The following is a 25,274-nucleotide window of genomic DNA, read 5'->3' as shown; positions in this document are numbered from 1 at the left end:
TTCATATGACAGTGCTTGCTATTTGGCCTTGTGGGTAGGGGATGACTTTCTGCGTTGGCTGGCTTGTGAACTCCATGAGGGCAGAGGTGTGCCTCATTCATTTTGTATCCAGCACATAATAGGCACTGAAGTATCTGGTGGACATTCTTATTTTTTTGCTCTTCTTCCTAAATATTGAGTTCTCTGTAGAGTAGTTATTCTGACAATGACTGATGATGCATTTCCAAACCATTCTCAAAGTGGCATATGGAGGCATATTATCTGGCCAAACATAAAACATATATCAGGATCTCGTGCTCACCCTCAGCTATCATCACTGCCTTTCATCACTTAGTAAAGACAGTTTCTGATTTTGATTAGGGTAGAGTATTCCCAATTAATACATGAAAATTTCTGATGCCATGGAAAGCGATTTTTGTAAAAACAGGCACATTTTCCACAAGTATGTTCCTGTCAGTGTTATCATTCACTGTTTGACTTTGGAGAAGGGGCCAAATGTGTGTGTCTACAATGTTTGTCCAAGTGATGAAAGAGGTTCGGTGGTCCAGTAGCAGCTTTAGGATGGAGGCTATTTGGAGAAAATAGACTAGGTGAGTAACAGATGGCATACAATCAATTGTATCTTTGTACTAAAGAAGCACGGGCTAAGTGTAAATCAAGCATACCCATCTGCTCGGCTGCCATAACAAAATGCCATAGGCTGGGGGTCTTAAACAACAGAAATGTATTTCTCACAGTTCTGGAGGCTGGAAGTCCAAGATCAAGGTGCTGCTAATTTGGTTTCTGGTGAAAATGTGCTTCCTGTTTCATAGAGAGCCGTCTTCTCACTGTGTCCTCGCATGGCAGAGCAGAGAAAGATTTCTCTCTTCTTCTTCATAGAAGGCCACAGGCCTATCAGATTAAGGTCCCACCCCCATGACCTCATTTAACCTTAGTTGTCTCCAAAACACCCTGTTTATAAATATAGTAACTTGTGGGTTGGAGGTTCAACCTTTGAATTTTGGGAGGACACAAAATATTAATCCATCATTTCAAGTCTGATCAGAACCATCATTTGAAAAATATTCTTGAAACCAGCTGCTGGCAAAGGCCAGGTGCATGTGACACCCACAATGAATACCCAGAAGTATCAAGAGACTCTGAAGACCTGATCTTGGGTGAAAGAAGGTCGTGTGAAGTCACACTTTAAAACCTCACTCTCCCCGAAATATAACAATATGAAGGAAGAGAAGTAAAACAAGCAAGCAAGTATAATCAACAAAAACAGTAATTAAACAAAAGAAAGGGTGGGTAGCCAGCAACAGGAAGGCACCTTTCCAGAAATGTGCAGAAGGAACTAGCCTGGTGTTGCCCTACCCCATCCCTAACTATATAGGCTCAGAAATCATCCTGAATAAGATCACACCAACTACCATTTACTTCCATAACTAGCAAAGAAAAGGCCAAGGAAATTTCCACAAGAGCATGAAGTCAGCCATGAACACCTTTTACTCAATCTTTCCCCAGAGAAACAAGAATAACCCACTGTAATCCTCCATGTCAACACCTCCGAAGGAAAATGGGAAAGAAAAGGCAGACCAATAACAAATGACTAGAACAAATTATCTCTAGCAAAATCACAGGAATTTCACAAAATAGAAAATTTAAGAGGACATACATAAGGCAAGGTCTCTGGGGTGAGCAAGAAGCAGGGAAGGAGGTGCTAGCAGGCCCTAGGTGATGCTTCCTTGAAGAAGGAGCCACTGTTGCTCCCTGACATGACTGCAGAGGGTTTATCACCTGCTAGTGTGGAAGGCTAAGAAAGAAAACAGCAAAAGAGAATAGAGGAACTTCCAGACGGACTCTTTCTCCTAGAAAGTGCTGAGTCTCATGTTGAATTGAAGGAATTATCCAAGCCCTAAAGATAGTTCCCACTATGGGAAGTCCAAGCCCCAAAGATAACCCCCACTATAGAAGTCCAAGATGGCAACTGTTCAGACAAATTTGGAGGGAACCTGGGCTGCGCGTGGGATATGCTATACACTTGTTGAGAAATCCAACACAATGAATGTGGCTGCTTTACCCCTCCCAAGGAAAACCTCCAAATGAAAGGCTTCTAGGCAGCTCCTGGAGGACCAAGAAGCCCCAGAGCAAGTTAGAAAGAAGCAGCTTGCTAACATGCATGTGCCATACACATCACCTTGCAAACACACTGAAACCTTGACTGAGAAAGAGAGGGAAGGAGGAAAAGAGCAAGTGAGCATGCAACCCAGTAAAGGGCAGATGAAGAATCTACTATGGAAGAAAATATAACCCAAGAGAAAGATCCAAATCCCCTGCAATGACCACAGATGAATTTTGAAAAAATGTTAACGAACTTGAAGATGCAGTGATAAAAATAACATAACTGATCTGAAATGTAAGAACTAAGGAGATAAATTTTCCACTCTTAGAGAAATAAATCAGTTAAGAACAGCAAAGACCAAATTACTGACAAAGAAAAAAGGTTGAGATTTTCACAGTGAAAAAGAGCACGAAGACTCTAAAACAATTAGAAAACATAATACTTATGGAAGAGAAATAAATTGCTCTATGGGAGAATGATTGGTGTCCCTGAAATTTAGAAGTCAATGTATAGAACAGAAAATGTCTTAAAACAAAGGGAAGCTGAACTGATGCTCTAATGGGCAAACCATGTTTCAAAAAATCAATACAGAAATCTCGTCCTGAAACACTTCTTTGATAAGTTTAATGATTTCTAATAAAGAATTTTATGGTTGTATCGGCACATGACATGTCACTTAAAAATACCTAAAACTTTTAGAAGAATACATAGTTAGATTTATTTAATGTATCTTAAGGAAAATAAAAAGATGACAATTCAGGAGAAAATGTTCGCAACATATTAGACAGAGAAGGGTTAATTTTCTCAGTTTAGAATATATAAAAATCATGGAAAACAACCAAATAGGAAATTGGTAAAAATATAAAAACAGATGACAAAAGACAGGGAGAAGGAAGAAAAGAAGGGAGGAAGAAAGGGTAACCTCACTCATAACGTAATGTAAATCAGAACAATGAGGACATACTATTTTCTTCCCTGAAAAGTTTGAGGATACTCACAGCTGGGAGATTGCCGAGAAATCATTATCATTATCATGCCCTAATTGGAGCACAGATTGATCTGACCTTTTTGGAAGGAAATTTTGTAACATCTATGAAGATTAACAGTGCATATACACTGGATCTAGAAATTCACTCAGAATTTTTCCTGGGGAAATATTTACATAATCTTTCCAAAATATAAGTGCAAGAATATTCACTGAAGCTGTTTGTAAAAGCAACAGTGTAGAAACACATCATAAGTCCACCAATGTGGGCCTGGATAAGGAAATTAAGATATATCCATATTTATGCAATGAGATATTAACACACAGATTTCAATGGCATGCTCATTGATATATAGTAAAAGCATATATTAAATAGGCACTAAAATCAATGCACATATTAAAATACAATACTAATCAATGTACATATGCTAATACTTATTAATAAAGTATGTACATATTATAAATACATATATTTATGTAGAACATAAAAAGGCCAGACTGCAGAGAATAGAAAGTATCATCTACGTTTTATGTAAATGAAAACAGAGATGAGAGAGGGTATGAAGTAGGGCAACAGTGGGAGAAGAGCAAAGAGAGAGAATGAAAGAGATGGGAATTGTGTGCATTATTTTTTTTCTGGGAAGATGACAGGAACATTTTAACATGGAAACAGTTGTTCAGGGTCATTTTTCATTAGCATTTTTCTGAGCAGTTAATTATGTGTAAGTGTCCTTTCTGTTCTTGTTTTTTAATGTCACTACAGTTATTTAAGGGTTAGGTTTATTGAACTTTATCTTTATTTCTATTTGGAAATAAATGCATGCTATTTTAAAAAGTTAGCATGTAGTATGTTTTCACATGTAAGTGGGAGCTAAGCATTGAGCACACATAGAATAAATATGGGAACAATATACAATGTGGACTTCTAGAGGGTGGAGGGAGTGGGGTGGGTGAAGAAACTACCAATCAGGTGCTATGCTTACCACCAGGGTGACAGGATCTGTACTCCAAACCTCAGCATCATGCAGTATTCCCAAGTACCAAATCTGCACATGTACCCCTGTATCTAAAATGAAACTTGGCAATAAAAAATTATACACTAATAGCTCATTAAATTGTAGTTTGTTTTGGTTAATTAAATCTTCATAAAACATGAAGGTGTCCATAAAAATAAATCTTAAATTCAAGGAAGAAAGGAAGAAAGAGGGGAGGGAAGGAGAAAGAAGGGAGGCAGGGAAGGAGAGAAGGAAGGAAAGAATGAGGATGCAGGAAGGAAGGTAGAGGAAGGAAGGACAAAAGGAAGGAAGAAAAGAGGGAGGGAAGAAAAAAAGAAGGAAAGAAGTATGGATGAAAAGAGGGAAGGAGAGAAAAAATTAGGATGCAGGAAGAAAGGTGGAGGAAAAAAGGACATAGGAAAGGAAGAAAGGAAAGAAAAAGGGAAGGAAGGAGGGAAGGGGGGGAGGAAGGAAGGGAGGGAGGGAAGGAAGGAAAGAAGGAAGGAAGGGAGAGAGGAAGGGAGGAAGGACAGGAAGGGAGGGAGGGAGGGAAGGGGAGGAAAAAAGAGAGAAGGAAGGAAGAAACAAAAGGAAAATGAACAAAAGGTAAAAGGAAGGAAAGGAGAGGAGGGAAAAACTCTGGACTCCCTATGTACTAAGAGGTAAAAACTGAAAATGCCTCTGAAATGCAGCACAATGGGCTAAAAACCTTTGACTTACTTTGCGTGACTGTGACTGAAGAATTTAAACATTGCTTTTGACTAAAAAAATTATTCCTGGCACTTATTAATTAAAACAGCCCATTTCCAACTAAAAACTGAAAGAGTCAGAGTAAAATAGATACATGTTAATAAAGTTTTTATATGGAATCTGATTTTTAAGTAAAGACTGGACCAATTTACCTATAGTAAATTGAAAAGAATGAGTCTTGTTCCAAAGTCAGAAAGACAATGTGTGACATTTTATTTTTGATACTTATTTGTTCTTCTTGTAGATGTAGAATGTAAGAAAGCTAATTATGGACAAGGAGAAGGAATGAAAGAAAAATGCAATGCCAAAAAGCAAGAGTGCTTTCTCCTCTGAGATGTAATCTAGCTACATCAGAGCTCTAATCCACTTAACTCTTTTAATTAAGCTTCATACATAGTAGGTATGCAGCACAACATGCTGACTGTACAAAAGAAGAATGAATGAATGATACCCTAGAGGAGGGATATGTGGTAAATTATTGAATGATATGAAGAGGTGATTCAGCTAAGTTTGTGTTCTTAAGGATCAGTGATGAAGAGATATCCAGAAGTAGCCAATAAATATTAATCAGGCATTTATGATAGTCAGTCATTATGTCTTTTGATCCTCCAGTTGTATGACAGAGATATCATTAACTCCCTCTAATGATGTGACAAAACCGAGACTCTGGAAGTGAACAGAACTTGCCCCCAAATCACGTAACTAGAAATGCCAGGACTTGGATTTGAAATCAGCTCTGCCTAAGTCTAGTGAGTTAAACTCCATCCCCTTTCACTAATGGTGACACCTCTGAGAAAGATAGCCAGAAATAAGCAGACTTGAGGTTCAGAACCTCTCACAGTAGGGGGTGAGGAGGGATAAAGAGAAAGAGAGAGAGAGAAAAAAAAAAAGCATACTCATGAGAAAAGGGATTTATAGAGGCTGGAGTTGTGGGTTGTCGAATAGCATTTGTTGTAGGGAAAGTGGGGTAAATTGCTACCTGTTTTATTTTACCTCCTTTCACATTGGATAAATTTTAAGAGCAAGAGTTTACCTCTTACACCCATATGGATTTTCACAGAATATCTGGATATGAAACCTGGACATTACTACAGCTATGTGAATGAATAAACTCATGCCATTATCAAGGACTGGAATGCTCTTTAAGAGGTTAAATTTATTTAGTTTATGGCTATTGGAACCACATGATGATTATTTTAGATAGTGCTGGTGACTTCATTATAAGGAGCAGTTTGTGGGAAAGTATCATTATGGCATAGTGTACCATGGACTCAGCTTCTCTTCAAGCGGGTGTTGATATTGACACTGTGTTATTCCTATTTACGTTGGTCTTTGATCTCCTTTCACTTAGTTACACATGCATTCTAGACCTAGATAGTGAACTTGGAAGTCTGGCGGAAAATGAAATCTAATTGAGCTCATCTTTTCCAACAATCGTTAGCTTAAAAAGAACATAAATTCATGTCTATGCATGTGGAATAATAGCCTTCTTCCATTTGAGCCTGGGAGTTAAATGTATGTGCAGATGCCCCAAACTCCAAGATGAGTTTTCTCTCATTTTAGAACCATACTGCAGTGAGCAGAGTTTGTTTTATTTTTTGTTTGTTTGTTTGTTTTTGGTATTCCATTTTAACACTTTACTATTATTATTATTTTATTTTTCCATAAGTTATTGGGGTACAGGTGATATTTGGTTACACGAGTAAGTTCTTTAGTGGTGATTTGTGAGATTCTGGTGCACCCATCACCTGAGCAGTATGTACTGCACCATATATGTTGTCTTTTATCCCTCGCCCCCTCCCACTCTTCCCCCTAAGTCCGCAAAGTTCATTGTATCATTCTTATGCCTTTGTGTCCTCATAGCTTAGCTCCCACATATCAGTGAGAACACACAATGTTTGGTTTTCCATTCCTGAGTTACTTCACTTACAATCATAGTCTCCAATGTCATCCAGGTCATTGTAAATGCTGTTAATTTATTCCTTTTAATGGCTGAATAGTATTCCATTATATACCAGAGTTTCTTTATCCACTCGTTGACCGATGAGACTTTGGGTTGGTTCCACGATTTTACAGTTGTGAATTGTGCTGCTATAAACATGCATGTGCAAGTATCTTTTTCAAATGTAGAACTCCCAGTTGATCCAGCAACCCCACTACTGGGTATCTACCCAGAGGAAAAGAAGTGAACAGAGTTTAGCCTGTTAAGGGACTTCTCCTTTGTATACATTAATTCAGTGTTTCTCAAAGTTTTGTACATGCACCATTTGTAGTTTAATAGATGATTTTAGGTTATGTAGAGATTAACACATTATAACATGTTAAAAAATTAGCCACAAATGAAGCTCATGATTTCATACCTATAATTTCTATGGGACAAAATTGAGACAAATGTAGGACTGAATCTATTAGAAGTATATTATTAGGTGTGTTAGTTAGCTATCACTACAACAATGCTTCACATCAAACCATCTTCAACCTCAGGGGATTTAGAACAGTTGTCTGTTCTTTTGCTCATGGATATTAGGATCAACTGCAACTAGTCTGGACCAGGAAGTATGTCCAACTATGAGCTGAGTCCTAGTCCCATCCTCCTCGGATGAGCTGCCCCTAAAGCATGTTGTTCTTGGGGTAAAAGGTAGGAGAAGGAAAGCCCCAACTGTCAAATGCATTTCAAGTCTCTCCTTGACACGCTTCTGCTAACTTCCTATTGGCCAAAGGAAATTTCATAATTAAGCCCAGCGTCAAGAGAGAGTGAAGTAGATTCCCATGAGGGTGGCAGGTAGGAAGGAAACATTTCTGAACGACTTATCTAATCCAATTACATTAATAGTGAAGTTGGAACATAGGTATGGAAAAAGTTGTCAAGGTGGTTCAGGAAGGTTTGCTTTGGGTTGATATCACTTTAATTCAGTACAATTGAGTCCAGACAGGCCCTGCTCTCTGTACCTATCATGTCACCTATGCAACTACAGATTCTGCCAAATAATTACTTGTAATTCTATTTGTTGTGTGAAGTTTACTGTCAATACACATCTCAAAAGAAAAGCTTGGAGAACCCCCCCCAACATGTCTCAAATTTATATATTTAAAAGTCTAATTAACTACATTCTGTGTGCATCTCAGTATCTTTTCTTCTATGATGACATCTGCCTCATTTAATACTTTTTATGTAACTCCACTAATCTAGAAAAAGTTGCTATAATCAAGGGTTTGAGGAGTACAGTTGCAGTTGTTGATAGAAAATGAAAATAGTACTGAATGTCCCAGACTCTTTCTATTTCTGCATCTTTTATCGCCTGCTAGGAACTCTGGAATGTACCTCTTGTTTGTGTTTCAACAAGCAGCAATCAAAATGGAGGGAGGGACAGGCAAACTAGAATAAATAGGCCACAGAGGCCATTTTTGCTTTTATCAGATTATGTTGTCTATGTGAAATGGATTCATTTCTGTAGAGCATTCAGTTGCACTGCCCAGCAGTGTAGAAACTATTAGGATAGTACCAGTTCCACATGCATGACAGAGTAAGAAATATCTGTCATCCCTCTCCCACTTTCCAAACAAACAACACACACATGCAGAATGCACATGCGAATTCACATAAACATACCATTGCACACATATGCATCATATTCACAGTACATGCACACACATACACAAAAATCTCATGTGCACTCATGATATTAAATTAATGAACAATCTCTACCAAACATAGAATTGGAGTCTATGCCAATCTAACAGACTATACTTCCCTCTGCTCCAGGAATATAGCAGTATACAGAGCTACAACTTTGATTTCTGGTTTTTTTCTCTCTGTTTCGTGGATTTCAAACCTGCCATTGAATCTCATACTAATCTATGCCAATACAGTGGCACAATCTGAGACTTCTCACACATTCCATTGTGAAATGAGGTTAGAAGGACAAGCATAGGGCAAGAAATTTCAATGTTTACTGTTTTCTGATTTACTATTTACATTTTGCTTTCTTCAACTTTTTCTTCTCTCTTATCTAACTTTTGAAAGTGTTTTGTACCCTCCCTTATTTCACTAAACATTGTTTAATAGACTAGAATTATGCCTATTAGATAGAAAGTTCTCTGTGATACCAGAGGGGTTTCTCCATAGTAATGTAAGCAGGGTTATTACCACTGAGAGTAACAACTTAGAAGGATACTTCCTGAAAGAATCAGCTACAGGTACCTCTAGATCCCATCACAAACAAGGACCCTACGAAAATAGTCAAGAAAGTCATGCTTAGACAGAGCTTATCAATTAATTTTTTCCACAGTAATCCTTTCTTATTAATAATAATAATAATATTATATTTTAAATAGCTCTGATGATGTCCCAGAGAGTTAAGATGAGTCAGAACATTTTATAATCATTTCACTAGTGAAAAAGCCAAGGCTTTTAAGTGCCATGAGATTTGGTCAAAGTTTTTGAAAAAATTAAGTGACCAGCCACAATATACTCTTTTGTGACATGTCTGTTTGTGTCTTGCCCACTTTCTGTTGGGTTCCCTGTCTTTTCAAGGTTATTTTGTATGTTTATGTCTTATATATTCTGTAAAGGAGTCCTTTGGCTTATTTTCCTCTCCCTTAGCATGTTTTGATAAACTTATTTTAATGGTTGGTGCTTTTTTTTTTTTGAGAGGGAGTCTGGCTCTGTGGCCCAGGCTGGAGTGCAGTGGCTGGATCTCAGCTCACTGCAAGCTCCGCCTCCCGGGTTTACGCTATTCTCCTGCCTCAGCCTCCCGAGTAGCTGGGACTACAGGCGCCCGCCAACTCGCCTGGCTAGTTTTTTTGTATTTTTTAGTAGAGACGGGGTTTCACCATGTTAGCCAGGCTGGTCTCGATCTCCTGACCTCGTGATCCGCCCGTCTCGGCCTCCCAAAGTGCTGGGATTACAGGCTTGAGCCACCGCGCCCGGCCGGGTGCTTTGTCCTATGTGAGAAAGTTTTGCATAATGATGTGAAGGTCTTTGTCCACATTACCTTTCACATTTATTTCTTTTTGAGGGTAGTGGAAACTATTTCTTCAGTATAGGTCTGTGGACATCAAATTCTCTCAGTCGTAGTCTCCAAAAAATATTTTATTTCAAATTCAAATTTGAAATTTTTTTTTAACACTTCAAAGATGTCATTGCATTATCTCTGGCTTCCATTATTTTTGTTATGAATTTATCTATAAGCCTTATTGTTGTTATTTTGAAGTTAATGGATCTTTATTCACTAGATAACTTTATTTTTTTTCTTTAATGTTTGTTTTCAGCAGTTTCACAATGATTAGACTGAGTGATAGTTTTTTTTTCATTAATTTTGCTTGGGAATCATAACAGTCTTGAAACAGTGGTTTGAGATTATATCTTTCATTAATTTTGGCAAATTATCAGACATTATCTCTTAAAATATTCCTTTTGCTCCATTTTACATAAGATAAATCCTATCTCATATGGTTTCTTCACTCTTATCTGCAGTTTTCATCTGCAGTTTAGGCTTTATATCTTTTTCCAACCTAGCTTTTGGCTTACTAACCTCCTCTTCAACTGTGTCTACCTGCTGTCAAAGTCACCTATTGAATTCTTAACTTGTTTTTGTGGGTTTTTTTTTTTTTTCAGTTCTAGAATTTTCATCTGACTTTTGAAAAAGTATCCAACTCTCTGACAAACTACTATGCCATAAAAATTATTCAACTTGGCATCCAATTTCCAAAATAGATTAATTGTTATTTAAGCTGCATCTGCAATACCTGGATCTCTGATGCATATCCATATGTCATCTCTTTTATTCTCTTGCTTTTCAGTGACTTGTTCTTGTACCTCTGAAATGCCAGGTAATTTTCATATTGAATTCTGGACACTGTGTTTGAAAAACTGTAGAGATAACTTGAGGCTTTTAATCTTCCTCCAGAGAAGATTCACTTTTGCGTCTGACAGTCAGCAGAGCGCTGTAATTCAATCAGGAATCTTATTAATTAAAAGTTAGACTTCAGGGTTTTTTTTAAAGAGCTGGTCTATTTCAAGTTCATCCTTGCCCCCAGGATGTAACCCTTCAGGGGACCCCACCGAAAACCTGAGGTAGTTAACAGGGTACCTCTCCTTGGTAGAACCCAACCTTCAAGTTTTGCTCCCTGCCCCAGCCTCACAAAACACCTGCAGGCTCTATTCAACTTCTTGCCACATGTGCAATGTCAGCTTTATCATTTTGCATTTCCTCGGGTTTGTCCTGCATTCATGGCACTCTGGGGCCTTACAATGCTATTTTTAAATAATTTATTTGGTGTTTCTAGCTGTTCTCGGTAGAGGGTTAGTCTGCATCATGACAGTCCACCTTAGGCAGAATCCCTTTCTCATTATAATTTTAATTTGCATTTCTCTTGTTGTTAGCAAAGTAAATTACCTTTTCATGTGTTTTGCAGGCCATTTTTATATCTTCTTTTATTAACTGTCTGTTAAATCTCTTGCCCATTTTCCTATTAAGTTGGTGGTCTTCTTCATCTCTGTTTTTAGAAGGCCTTATATGTTAAAGATTTTAGTAACACTTTGTCTATGATAAAAGTTGCAAATATTTTCCCTCAGTTTTTAGCTTTTTAAACATGTCTTTTGCTATTTTTTCCATTAAAAAGTTTATTATGTTTATAAAGTCAATTATTTTGTTCTTGTTCCCTATTACTTCTGTGTTCTAAGGCATAATTAGCAAAGTTTTCCTGCTCCCAGGCTTAGGGGAGTTCACCAATGGTTTCTTCTATAATTGTGTGTTCAAGGAGTATGTTGATGAACAATTGAAAAATGGTACATTTCTAGAATAGGCAGTGTGAGAAAGGTATTATATAGTGTTAACGAGTCCAGTTGGAAGTTCCAAGTTTTATTTTTCCTTTTCCACCTCATTCTCAGGAACTAGTGAAAAGCACTGTGGACACAGTGACTTTCATCTTGTCCTTGAAGAGTTGAGGAGACCATGAGTCCTTTTTTCCCCTTGTGTTATCGTTTTCCCGAGTTCTTTCATCTACTCCCATACTACGAATGTTACCCTATTTTGGTGTCCCCCAAATATCCACATGTTCCATTCATAATTCTCTCCTCATAATTCTTTCCTCAATGCTAGATGCAAAACTTATTTGATATCTCACATAAATGCCCCTGCACTTCAGGCTTTAAATCTAAAAGACTTTCTTCTTCTTTTACCACTCTGCTTGTTTTATATGTCATCAATTAATGACCTCTCTGCCATTCATCTACGTAAGCTCAGAGCCCAGTCGCCTTTGAATCATATTTCTTAATTGTCAACCTCAATACATCATTACCAAGAGTACACATTTTGCCTCTGAAGATCTCTTCCTTTGTAGACATTATAAACTGGATCTTTCCTGTCCTTGCTTTTTTCTCGTCAATAGGCACATGAAGTTTAACATACTCTGGGCACAGTAAGTAATCAGGTAATGAAAATAAATTTAATCCTCTCTTTAAAAATGTACAGAGATCATAAAACCTTTAAAATTATGGGTTTTCTAGCACTTTATATATGTATTTGTATTTACAAATGTCCTTGTGCTTCAAGTTATAAAAACTTAAGAGAGATTTAACTAAGAAGCAAGAAATGATTGTCCTTTTGAATACCTGGAAATGTTTTTGCCATATGAAACACAATTCCTTTACTACACTGAAGAGTCTCATTGAAGCACCTTGTGAAGCTGTGCAAATAGAGGACAGTCACAAAGGAAATCTACTGATGACTAAATTCTCAACAATCCAAAATGGGAGCATCAGAGGTCTCCTAAGGAAACAACTAAACCATTCATTTCTGTTTAAAAACCAAACAACAACAACAACAAAAACTCTCACTACCAGGCAAATGAATCTTTCAGCTTTTAGGCATGCCTAAGGCAAAATTCATTTTCTCTTTTTCCTCTTCTAAGGTTAAACGACTTAAACTCTCTCTCACACCCACCCATGCATACAGACACACTTCCCTAAATTTAAACTGTAGGTTGTTCTGAGGAAATCAACTTTTCCTGCTGTCATGCTACAAGATTTCTAATTTGAGAAACTATATATGTATATATGTGATCATCTCACAAATTGAAGAGAACTTACAAGGCCGCACTAAAGTATTCAAGCAATTCAAGCCTCTGTTTCCTCTTTTAACATTTCTGCAGAAGAAGTTGAATCCCAGGAGTATTTTTGAATTTCAAAGGGCAATGGAGGGTGACAGAATTGATTGGCCCTCAGGCTGTTATAATTCTCTATTAATCAGGGACTGTGGTCTTTTTCTCTTTCAGCTCCAGGCGAGGACACACCTAGAGTGCCTGGGAAAAGTGAAGGCTCCAATGACCTAGAAAATACTCCAGGTCCTGATGGTAAGGTTCTGAGCTATTGGAGCCCATGCAAACTACAAATCTGGCATATTTTCTATGTGTAATCTAGGAATAAGGGAGCTTATCTGTTCTATAAAGCAACGTATTTGGTTAGAACAGGGTAAATTTTAAAAACCATTTTGTATTACAAACTAATAAAAATGGCAGCCTCTTATAAAAAAAAAAAAAACCTGTTGCTGTTTTAAAACATCATATGTCTTGGTTTAATCATATCTTATAATACTGAGGACTCAATAGATACTTTCAAGACTAAAGTGAACTGAAGTCTACCGAGTGAACTTTATGGAAGCATTACTTAACTTCTGCAAAAGGTACTTAGCCTCCTGTTACCCTGCTCCACTCAGCATTAGGGAGAGCCTTACCTTGGGTGTGGGCTAAGATTGTTCCTGTACCTTCATCACTTCACTCCACTCTATCACATCCGATGCCTTGGTTAAAAACATAGTGAGTCTTTAAAAGCACCTTAAAAATAAATTTTCAAAAAACCTTTAAAAACATACATCTAATTTTGTAGGCATCTAAAGAGTCTGAGCCTCAGGAATATTAATATCCCTTTTCCCCTGCACAATGATGCTAAGGGCTCTTTGAAATACCATCACTTACACTAGAGAAACAGCTATTTGAGCCTATCTGATGTAATATGTATTGGATTCCACTGGCCCATAGAGTTTAGGAGAACCAGAATTGGTTAGGTGATCCGTCATTTAAGTATCTTGCCATTTGGGTTATTTTAACCAAAGGAAAAAACAAATTACTTTGAGTTGATAGTGACCTTGGAAAACATTTAGCCAATGGTGGATGTTATTTGTAGTCTTAAATAGAATTTCCTATACCAGGTATTCCCTGCTCCCACTGGCTTATCATCACCTGAATTGCCTCCCTTAATTATAAGCCAGTTGGCTTATATAGCCCAAATTGACCTTTTACTCATGGCCATGCATTGCCCATGAGAATGACGTTTCTAAGCCCCAGACGCGTCCATTAAGAGCCACTGCATGTTAGTTATGAGCAGTTGAACTAAACCTGCTTCAGCTTGGTTGTGATGCTATAGGCATGGTTCTTAGCTAGTTCTTTACAAATCATGTTTTGAGGAATATCAGGCCCATGAATAAAAGAGAAGTAAATGTGAAATACTAAGTTTTAGTCCTCGCTTGGAGATTCGCCATACACAGTAGGGGACTGCAGGCTCTCAGAAGTCTCAGAGGTAAAGAGACTTGTTTAACATGATTTATAGTTGCTTTTCCCAAACTTATTTGATGATGGGATGCTTTTTATAGTACCATTTATTAGTAGGTTTTAGAACTAGTATCCCTTGATTGGAAGAAGAAACACTATTTTATCCTGCACACTCCCACATGGAGAAAGGTAAACTTACAATAACTTTGCAGAGCAGGATGGACGGTGGATGAATGCTTATACTTACATAGGGTTGCTGCATCTGGCCAGTTTATTTATGGGGTTTAAAATGAGTTCATACATCATTAGAAACTCAGGGCAGTTTGCAGGTGAGAACAAGGACACCTGCTTTTAAAACCTTCCTTATTGGGAGAGAGTTCGGTGGATGCTGTATAACATCATTCTCTCAAGCCTCTTTGAAGTGTGAAAATCAGCATCTGCCACAACTTTACACTAATTTCATGTTTGTGAAAAAGCAGATATAGGCTGTTGGTTTTGTGCAAATACATGAAAACCGCCCAAATGAGAACAAACAGTGGTTACTTATTCAAAGGTAACTATAACAAAGGTGGCCATTATCACTTGTGTTTGGCAGGCTCAAAGGCAGGCAGGGGATGGGAAACCCCCCCTTTATAGATTAAAAAAAGGGAATACTTCAAGCATCCTCTGATTGGAGGTTGTTGGCATAGAGAAGCTGGACGTGGTCAACTAGAAGAGGGGCACCTTAAGTGATTGTATTAGGGAATACATGTGGCTTTCCCTGGTTGGTCCCAAGTTGGAAGCAGGGGCAAAAAATGGGAATGCTGACAGTCCCTGACCAAGTCCTGACCATTCTGAGTCAATTGTTGCAGAGACTGTGTTTTGGTTGCCTAGGCTAGCTTCTGCAGAGGTTTTACATAAGAATTCTATCATTATATATGATCTGGTCATTGTCTATTTGTATATTCAGTCTCTCAGCTTAGAATGTGGACTCTGATGCTTGAAAAAATATCAATCTAATTAAACCTACTGACCCTTGGAAATTTTTAGAGTGAATGCTATGCCTGCTCTGGGCTACTTCTGGAGGATGGCAGTAGTCATGCATTCTATTTTTATGCAAATGCTCACATAGAATACACTGAGTCAGGTAAAAGCACGTTTTATCACGACTATGAGATCTGGTTAGATGGTCGGCTTTTTTATTTCATGGCCGCTCACTGCCACTGCAGCAGCTATCTGCAAGTCTGCAAGGTCTGTTTGGAATTCTGAAATTGAGAGTACAGCAAACCAAACAGGCCTGATACTGACATTTTGGAGGGAGCTGCTTACCTCTGCATGTCAGTGATGTGCTTTGCTTTGCCTTCTCTCTTTATTTTCTTAGATATCTATTAAAGCCTTTGAATTTATCCAAGAATCATAATATGTACATCCAAACTGTCAACCCCAAAATCTGGTCTGAAGTGATAACTCAGTTTCTACAGTTGAGGGAAGAAGGCAATCCTGCCCTCCTCCACTGGGTTAGGCCATTTTTGTGTTGCTATAAAGGAATACCCAAGACCGGATAATTTAAAAAGAAAAGAGGTTTAATTGTCTCATCGTTCTGCAGTCTTTACAGGAAGCAGGGTGCCAGCATCTGCTTCTGATGAGGACCTCAGGAAGCTTACAATCATCATGGGAGGGGACGGGGGAGCATGCATCTCACATGGCCAGAGAATAAGCAAGAGAGAGAGGCAACATGTCACACACTTTTAAACAACCAAATCTCACGAATGAGCTCATTCATCATTAAGAAGATGACACTAAACCATTCATGAAGGACACATTCCTGCAATTCAATCGCCTTTCACCAGGCCCCACCTCCAACACTGGGGATTACATTTCAACATGAGATTTGAAGGGGATGTCTGAGGTATATCCTTTCCTCCCACCAGTAAAAATCTACAAGAATAGTCCCCAAATCTTGAATGAATGAAACAAATGGAAAAGAGGCAACAAATAGGAAATCAGGAAAGTATCAAATCATGGGCCATTTTGATGTGCCTCAGAGATTTAGGTTTAATGAATATTTAACTTTTTTTTTTTTTCTGGTGACAGTGGAAATGAATAGTCAGGTTGACAAGGTAAATGACCCAACAGAGAGTCAACAAGAAGATCAACTAATAGGTAAGATGCCCCTTGTGGTGAGATTTTCAATTGATCGACCAGCCATAAAACTATTTGCAAATAACATGTTGGATTTCCCTCGGTTTTTGCCAAGTTCCCACAGCATGGCTTGGGATAAACTTTGAAAATCTTTAAACCAAATAACACAGCGTAAGGGGAAAGGATCACCCCTAGAAGCTTGCCATCTTGAAGGGGAAAAGATGAGCTACAGCACATTCAAATCATGTATACCCTGGTTTTCTGTGCTTTGACAAGTAAAATATGTCTCCATCCATCTCACCCCTGGCCTCCTGGAGTGGTCAAATTATTTCAGAAACTCCAAGGTGATTCTGAAGCATTGCTTTTCTAGAAGCTACCTGCTGAGTTGCTTGGTATATCTGTCTTTAAGCATAACACTCAATCTTTGCCCTGGAGTTTGTATAAAGGAATATGAGTGTGTTTGGACAGAAACATGCCTGCCTTAGGTCCTGTTTTTTCACACCACTACCTGTGGACTCGTGCATCTGCAGGAAGGTTTGTTACATTGAATGAGCTTCAGGGAACTCCCAGGAAAATAAAAAGCCTGGTCCAGACCATGTTTAGGAGTTTTTCCAGACCAACATTCTAAATCTCTCAGTAGAGACTAAAGTATATTTAGAATGATGAGGGTAACTGAGTCCAAAGCCAGTACTGCTTGCTCCATGGCAGCCAATTACATCAAGAGACAAGGTGTTGAGGCAAGGAAATGACTTTATTCCAAGAGCCAGCAAACCAAGAAGATGGCAAACTAATGTCCTAAGGAATCACCTTAAATTTATAGAATTTTAGGCTCCTTTTATCTTTGAGGAAAGGGAAGAGGGAGGTGGTTGAGATCAAGAGGTGACAGATATCTGGGCTACAGAAAGGGTCCAAGGGGGAGTTGTGAAACTTCTTTGCCCTTGGTCAGGTCACATTGCTCCTATAAATCTTTAACATAATGTTGTTACTTGTGTGCTTACTGTCTTTATCTCTTGGGTGGTTAGTTTTGGGAAGGAACTATTGTCATCTTTGTTTTAAAGTTAAACTATAAACTAAATTCCTGCCATTGTTAGCTCACCCTACATGAAGAGATGAGCAAAAGCAATTAACCTAAAAGATATCACTGGACGGGGGCAGCGGGGAGCAAAATGGAGCTGGTCATGCTAAGCCTCCTTTACACTGCTACATGAATGGTCTATAATCCTCTTCCATACCCTGAGGGCTGATGAGAAGAATTAGAAGAAGGAAATCGTGCTTGCTTTTATAACTGTTCCAACTCCTGGTTTAAAATATTTAGTTGAAAAAAAAAAAAACCTATGGAATAAATGAATCATGGGTCATCGAGTGTAAGGCACAAATGATACGTTGACACCCTTGCCCCCTATACCTCCTTGCACTCCCTGTATGGTCTTGATGGTTCTCTACACTTTCCTAAGAGGCTTGGCTGTACCATTTTTGTGCTCCAGCATCACGGAAGAATGAAGTTTGGGAATGTGTGAAAGAATACATGTCTTCTTTCTTTATGGTCTTGAACATCCTTTAAAACTAAATGCAATGGTATCTGTGTCATGCATGTATAGCATAAGACTGCTAAAAAGTATAAGCTCATACAAACATGTTCTTATAAACATTTCTTTTTTTTTTTTTTTTTTACTTTCTTTATATATTTAAAATATCCTGCTAAGCTGCAGAAATGATATGGTTGAGGAGTTTCCATTAAAAAGTAATGAAGTGAGACTAAACCTGAACAATTTAAATGCAAGCACCTCGGTGTTTCCTTTTACCCTTTTGCTGCCAATAAACTATAGACTTCTTGTCTGGATTTTTTTCTTACAGACATTATTACTTTCCTGTGTGACCAGTATCCAGATAAAGTGCCAGGATTCCTCTGTTTTTCTTGGTTAATATCAAAATGATATTTTTCTTGAAAATAAAAATGAACTTATATGTTGACCCAAATGAATCAGGTGTCAAAACTTTTTTTTTTTTTTTGAGACAGACTCTCACTCTGTCACCCGGGATACAGTGTAGTGGCACGATCTTGGCTCACTGCAACCTCCGCCTCCCTGGTTCAAGTGATTCTCATGCCTCAGCCTCCTGAGTAGCTGGGATTACAGTTGCATACCACCATGACTGGCTAATTTCTTGTATTTTTAATAGAGATAGGGTTTTGCGATGTTGGCCAGGCTGGTCTTGAATTCCTGACCTCAAGTGATCTACCTGCCTCAGCCTCCCAAAGTGCTGGGATTATAGTCCAGGTATCAAAACTTAAAGGCCAAAATTAGTTTAAGGAAACTAAATTCTAGGAAGGAGAAGTGACATGCACAGGGTCACCTGGCTCATAAATGGAAATTTAAATACTCCAATTCAAAATTGTGCTCCCTAAGCAATAGCAAGTTTCTGGACACAGTTGTCACAGAGGCAGAATGAATGACTTGTGCAACGTCACTGACTCCCACAGCAATATTTACACAGAAGGGTTTGTTAAGGTGATCTGGTCATTTGACAGGAAGAAGGAACCTTTGCTCCATGAATCATACCTTCAAGGAAATTAAAGAAATACAGTGAAATAGAGAGTTCAAAGACATAATACAAGAATGTTTGGCATTGTATAATTTGTAATTGTAAAAAATCAAGGGTAGCATAAGGATACAACAGGGGGAGGGTTAAATGAGTCAATGGAACACTTTCCAAATGTAAATGTTTTCCAACAAGTATTTGAGGGCAGTAAAGATGGTTATGGAATCTGAACCTTTGGTTCTGGAGAAACATGGAAGACTGAATGTGGCTTCTAGGTTGAGCTTTAAGAGGCTTGTAACTTCCATTTTTGCACTCTCATAATGCTCGCTGCCTGGAATCCAGACACCTTGGAAGAAGCCCAGGTTATCCTATAGAATGAAGGAGGTCACATGGAGAAAAGTCCTAGAAAATGAGAGTCCCTTTCAGATGTTCTGGCCCCAGCAGGTACCACCTCAAGCAGACGAACTGCCCAGCTGAGTCAAGGCCAGATGGTAAAATCATGAGAAATAATGAATCATTCATATTATAAGCCACTAAATTTTGGGCTTCAGATTGTTGATACAGAGACAGGCCTTATGGCCACAGTCTTGCATTTTAATGCCCACCTTGGACCTTGAACCACTCAAGGTAAGGAGTTGGAACTGATACCTCTGCATAAATAAATCTGGGACTTCCAGCTCAAGAAATTAACAGAAAGACTTGGATCTGCACCAGGTACTGCATGGGGAAAGAAAAAGGCTCCCAAGATAGATAGAAACCACAAATACACTGTGAGTTTGAAACACAATTTTATGTGATCCAAAGTCATGCAGTAATAAACAAATTGAAAAATGAACTTAATAATTGATTACAGACCAGTGTGATCCCTGGTGTATGTGGCAAATGGAAATATGAAACTACCCCATGGAATTTCTGCAAAAGAAAAACAAATTCTGAAGCTGAATTTACAGATTTAAGACTTACAGAACACACAAAGAAATGACCCATTTTGAGTGAGAGTCAGTAGGTAAAATTACAGGACAATTAGCACTATGAGAACATAAGAGTGTAGGGAATTTTGAAGATTTTATAAAATAGCTACATTTGAATGACAAAACAGGTAAAAGCAGACATAAAACAATCAGAAAAGAGCAACACTAAATAATTAACAGCAATAGAAAAAACAAATTAAAATGTAGTAATGTAAAAGACACACGAAGAGACAGGAAGGAGAGCAAGAGAATAACCAAGACATGTTAAGTTCAATAAGAGTTCTACAAGGAGATAAAGCAGTGTAGGGCTATGTATTTGATTGATACCCACCAAGCCTCTCCAGGCTTAATTTAATTTGGACTGAGATTACTGAAAACCAGGGACCGCAGATATAAAACACAGAACCACAATGAAATCCCGCCATGCTCCCACTAGTATTGAATTATAAAGTTAACACCACCAAATGTTACAGAGGATGTGGAGCAGCTAGAACTCTTATACGTGGCTGGGGAACATATAAAATGGTTCAACCACATTTTAAAAAAGTATTAGTTTCTGGTAAAATTAAGTATATATCCATCCTATGACCCAACAATTCTATTCCTATTTGAGAGAAATGAAAACCTATATTCACAAAAGCCTTGTACAAGAATATGCATAGCAGATGTGCTCACAAAAGCCCCAAACTTGACACAACACAAATGTCTAGCAGCAGGAAAATGAACTTTAAAAAGTGGCATATACATACATGGGAATTCTAGTTAGCAACGAAGAGGAACAGATTAACAAAGGAGCAACATGAACGAATCTCAGAAGCATTACGCTGAATGAAAGGAGATAGACACAAGGAGATACTTGTATGATTCCATTTGCAGGGAGTTCTAGGGCAGAAAAGAACTAATTTATGGAGATAGAAATCAGATCATTTGTTCGTTCCAGCAGGAGTGGGGTAATAGAGAAGGGAACTTTCTGGGGTGATGATATAATGTATATCTTGATGGTGGTGTGGGTTTAATGTATGCATTTTTCAAAACAGATTGAAATGTATGCTTAAGATCTGTTTTCCTGTAGGCGGACTACACCTCAATTTTAAAAATCTAAAAAAAATAAAACATATAGGCTCTTCTGGGGCACAGTGTCTTCTTAGCATTCCCTCATGGGTAGTGAAAAAGGCAGATAATTTAATAAATACAGTCTGAAGTGGTGGCATAACCATCAATGACTTTTGCAAAGCAGCATTATGAAAATTGTTATTTTTATATGCCGATCCCTGGAAACTAGAGTGTGTGCATGGGCCTGAAAAGAGAAGCCACATGAACTCAGGGTTACAGTTTTCAAAGAATACTTTGAAGAATTGAGTGAATCGTCTCCATCAGCCAAAGCTCATTGTCAATGTGGCATACATTTATTAGCAGTGATTTATATGCTCTTTAAAGATACCATGTGCCAGCAATTACAGCTCAGATATCCAAAGCTCTTTGATAGTCAAGTAAGATATTCCTGGCCCTATGTGTGGGGTGAGAGACATTTAAATGGCTATATTAAAAAGGTATTCCTTGCTAAGCCTGTGAAGGTGTCTTATCTTTAATCTAACAAATGGCTTCTCTTTGTCTTCAGCAGGGGCACAAGACGAAGCGAAGGAACAAAGAAATGGAACTAAATGACAATCCTCGGTATCACAAGGCCTCTCCTGGCTCTGGGGGAGTTCGGGAAGATAGCAGCACACGCTGTGGAGGAGGGTGGGGGTGGGGGGAAGGCAAGTCCCACAGAAGGACGGGGAATCCTTTACTCTAATTTCTCCAGCTGCATTTTGTTCCGTTTATCTGCAGAAAAAGAAAGAAAAAAAGAAAAAAAAAATTCCTTTAATTTGGTGGAGGGACCCACGTTAACGCATCTTTCAGGCATTATCCTTGTAATCTCTGTCTTTTCTCTTACAACTTGGCCCCAGGGTCACCGTGGCTTGGTTGAACAATCACACGTGTATCCTGGCCCCGTCTGCTTTCTTGGTTATTTCACAAAGCTGGTCACACAGTGGTGTATTCAAAGGAAGGGGAGGAAGACAGTTGGTTAATGAGCTGCAGGCTACATTTTAGGAATCAATGAGCCCAGCAGCAGTATAATCCCCAGACAGAGGAGGCAGGATAGAAAATGGGCAAAAGCCTTGGAAACCACTTGGAAAAGGTCTGGACAGTGAGGTGAAAATATTTTCTTCAGGGATTCCCAAGGCACAGTTTGTTCCAAGTGGCTGGTGAGAAATATGGAAGGTGAATTTTTTCCAGAGCAGAGTGCAGAGGCATAACAGAAGGGTGGGCCCTGGCAGCCATCTGGGTCTCTTCCTTCCTAACCAGGGTGGCAGGTGCATCCTTCTTTCGCATTGACTTTCAGCAGAGCTTACTTGGTTCACGAGGTCTTCACATGGAGACCACCAGTGAGAGGTGACTCTTTGCCGGATAACTGTAAAGGATGGCCCTTTGCTAGGTGTTGCAGTTAAAAGCTAAGACAAGGGGCACTGCATTTAGGACCCAAACATATGCCTATGAATATCAAAAGCTCCTCCTGAAATCTCTGTATGTTTTCCATAAAAGAACATCCTGTCTTCACCCAAGGCTTGACAGCCCACAGAGTAGTCTCATTTGAAATTACAGGAAATCAGAGTTTTTGCTTGCAGTTCTGTCTTCCTGGTCTGTGTTTAAATGGTGTCACTTGTTTATGCCAAGTTCAAGGCTGATTTGATGGTTGTTCCCCTCATCCAGAAAACCCTGAAGGGGAGGATACAGCCCTGAAGGGGAACAGCAGTACTAAAAACCCAAGATGCCAGTGAGCACAAGGGATGGCGATCCTGAGGAGGCCAGGCGTCATCACCGGTATCTATCCTAGAGCCAGTATAAGGCCAGACGCCTACTTCCCACAGCCTCCCTGGGTTCCAAAGTCATGTCATTGTTTTCAGTGGAAACATATTGTTTATTTCATATCTTCTTAAATCCATCTTCCTTATAAGGGCTTTAGAGTTAAAACTTATTTATATTGTTTTTCCTAACAGAGGGAGAAAAAGAGTGGATTGAGTATTATTTCTAAAATAAAAGGATGTTCTGTTTTCTAAATATTCCATCAAATTCTTCAGTTTTGTACTTTTTTGATGGAAAATTCATCTTCTTATCTTCCTATGACTTTAGTTTTAGCCTTTCTGAATTTGTTACCCCTTCTGGATGGCTTATTTGATATATTGGAATAGTTAACAAGCTATACTTCAGCACACGCAATATATTCTAACAAAAATTTTTTAAATAAAATCAAGACATTAGCAAGAATGACATTTACGTGACCTCATAATATGGGATTATGGCCTTCTGTTGCTATTCCAGTTTGATATGGAAGCATCTATATCCTCTATTGCCATTAGATGTTGCTTTTTGGAAAAGCAAAGAAAAGGCTCATTTTAAGGAATCCAAGAAATGATGTTATCCAAATATTGACAGTTTCTATATTTCACGCCATCTTTATAACTCAGTTGAAAGTTGCCATCATTCTTATGAAGTATTTGACAAGTACAATCTGCTAGAAGCTCGTTTTTCTCGTGACTCCCAAATGTTAGTGCTACTCAGCCTCAGTAATGAGTTACAGTTGAAAAAAACATGAGGGAAACAGAGGGACAGAGATTTTCTAATGAACAATGATGGAAGAGACCTAATGTCCTCGCTAGAAACAGCCAGGATGGGAATTATCCAGCCCTGGCATTCTCCTTATCATCAATGACAGTCATTTAATTCATTTATTTTAAATTGGGTGGGGTAGAAGTGGAAGGAGGGAATTCTCTGCCTAAAAATTCTAGAAGAATGAAAGTAATCTTTGTATCTAGGAAGCTAAGAGAATGAGGAATAAATATCTTCAGCCCTACTCCTGAATTTGATTTATCTTCAATCTGTAATTAGATTGTGTTTTCATTTTTGCTTCGTCATGCTTGTTGGTTGCTATTTGGCTATACAGTTTTATGCTTTAAAACAAATGATAAAGTTAATTTCCAATTCAACAGTGAAATATTAACAATCTAACTATAGCCAGATCAAAGACACCTGAACACAGAAAACCTTCATTTGCTGGTGCTGCCATTGGCTGGCTGTACAATGGAATAGATTTGAAAAGCTGATTGATTTTCCTGCACATAAATTCTGGATGTCAATTTCCACCCAAACTCCAATCCAGCTATGTGGCATGAAGGGTTACAGGAGGGAGGGAGGAAAATAGCCCTATGTTAGTCATGTTTGCATACAGAGGACCAAAGTAGGCCTTCAACATAATAGTTCTAATTAAAATGGTCCTCGCTGTAGGAGAGACAAAGGGGCTTTTCCTCTAGCTGGTAACTATTCAGATGATGGACAAGTCTTCTTTCATAAAAGATTACAAAGAAGGCATCCGAATCACTGTCTGTGATACTGGGTCACATATTAATCACCGCAGCTAATTGTAAATCTTTCTATGAAACACTGAAAAGCCTCTTTGTGAATTAATACAGTTCTGCTTGATGCACTTGATTTGAAAAGACATTTCTCTGTATGTGGTGCATGTCGGCTTTGCTTTGAAAAATAACAAAATTAGCAGAATATGTTCAGTATATTTTCTTGGGGAATAGGGTTTTTATTACATGATTCATTAAGGATTTGCCTTACCCTGACATTTGTGATATAAAGGAAAATCAGAAAAAAAGTAATTTTCTTGATCAAGGTATGTTTTTACTTAATGCAAATAAATGTAGTCTGTTGCTTGCAAGGAAAAAAAAATGGCTTCTGATATCTGGTATAAACTGCTAAATAGGATAATACGTGCCTCTTTTGTTAAACCAGCATTTAAATGCTGGACTGCTTCTAAATCTGTTTGTTTCTTTTCATCTGTGCCATACACTAAAAAACAACTGTTGCCTTCATACTATATTTGTTAGAGCAGAATACAAATAAAATTTGAGAGGATAATGTGAAATTATCTGTGTTTTGTGAAATTTGTTCTTTAGCCACAAGCAATGAGTAATGAAAAATACTCACTTAATACAATTTGATTGCAAATATATGTGAGAGTAAAATTATTCCTGTAAGTCAGCTTTAACTTACTGATAGTTTTCCCTTACTAAGACTGGTCAGCGTGTTGGCCGTGGTTTTCAAATTTTAAACTATAAAGTAGTTTTGTATAGATACAAATCCCAGTGTCTAAGTTTTTGCTGAATACCATATAATTACTTACCCCTAGCATCAGCCTCTGAGATGCAGGATGT

The 25,274-nt window shown here is 38.2% G+C and overlaps 1 protein-coding gene across 6 annotated transcripts in view; it reads left to right on the top strand.

Moving 5' to 3' along the window:
• The window catches only part of MACROD2 (mono-ADP ribosylhydrolase 2), a 2,124,972-nt gene extending 2,099,987 nt beyond the window's left edge, over positions 1-24,985 (top strand). For 3 of the 6 annotated variants that reach the window (XM_007960536.3, XM_073008407.1, XM_073008411.1), the window contains 3 exons: positions 13,112-13,189; positions 16,457-16,525; positions 21,632-21,989. In XM_007960536.3, coding sequence (XP_007958727.1) covers positions 13,112-13,189; positions 16,457-16,525; positions 21,632-21,678 — 194 coding nt within the window. In that variant the 3' untranslated portion in view covers positions 21,679-21,989. Of the gene's footprint in view, positions 1-13,111; positions 13,190-16,456; positions 16,526-21,631 lie in introns of all 6 variants that reach the window. The other 3 variants (XM_037985372.2, XM_007960545.3, XM_073008401.1) reach the window with 3 other exon arrangements.
• Positions 24,986-25,274: the final 289 nt, after the last annotated feature.

The sequence above is a fragment of the Chlorocebus sabaeus genome, chromosome 2 (assembly GCF_047675955.1).
Source record: "Chlorocebus sabaeus isolate Y175 chromosome 2, mChlSab1.0.hap1, whole genome shotgun sequence".
Classification (NCBI taxonomy): domain Eukaryota; kingdom Metazoa; phylum Chordata; class Mammalia; order Primates; family Cercopithecidae; genus Chlorocebus; species Chlorocebus sabaeus.
Note: the sequence above shows the minus strand (reverse complement) of the source record. Positions and strands in the feature narration are given on the sequence as shown.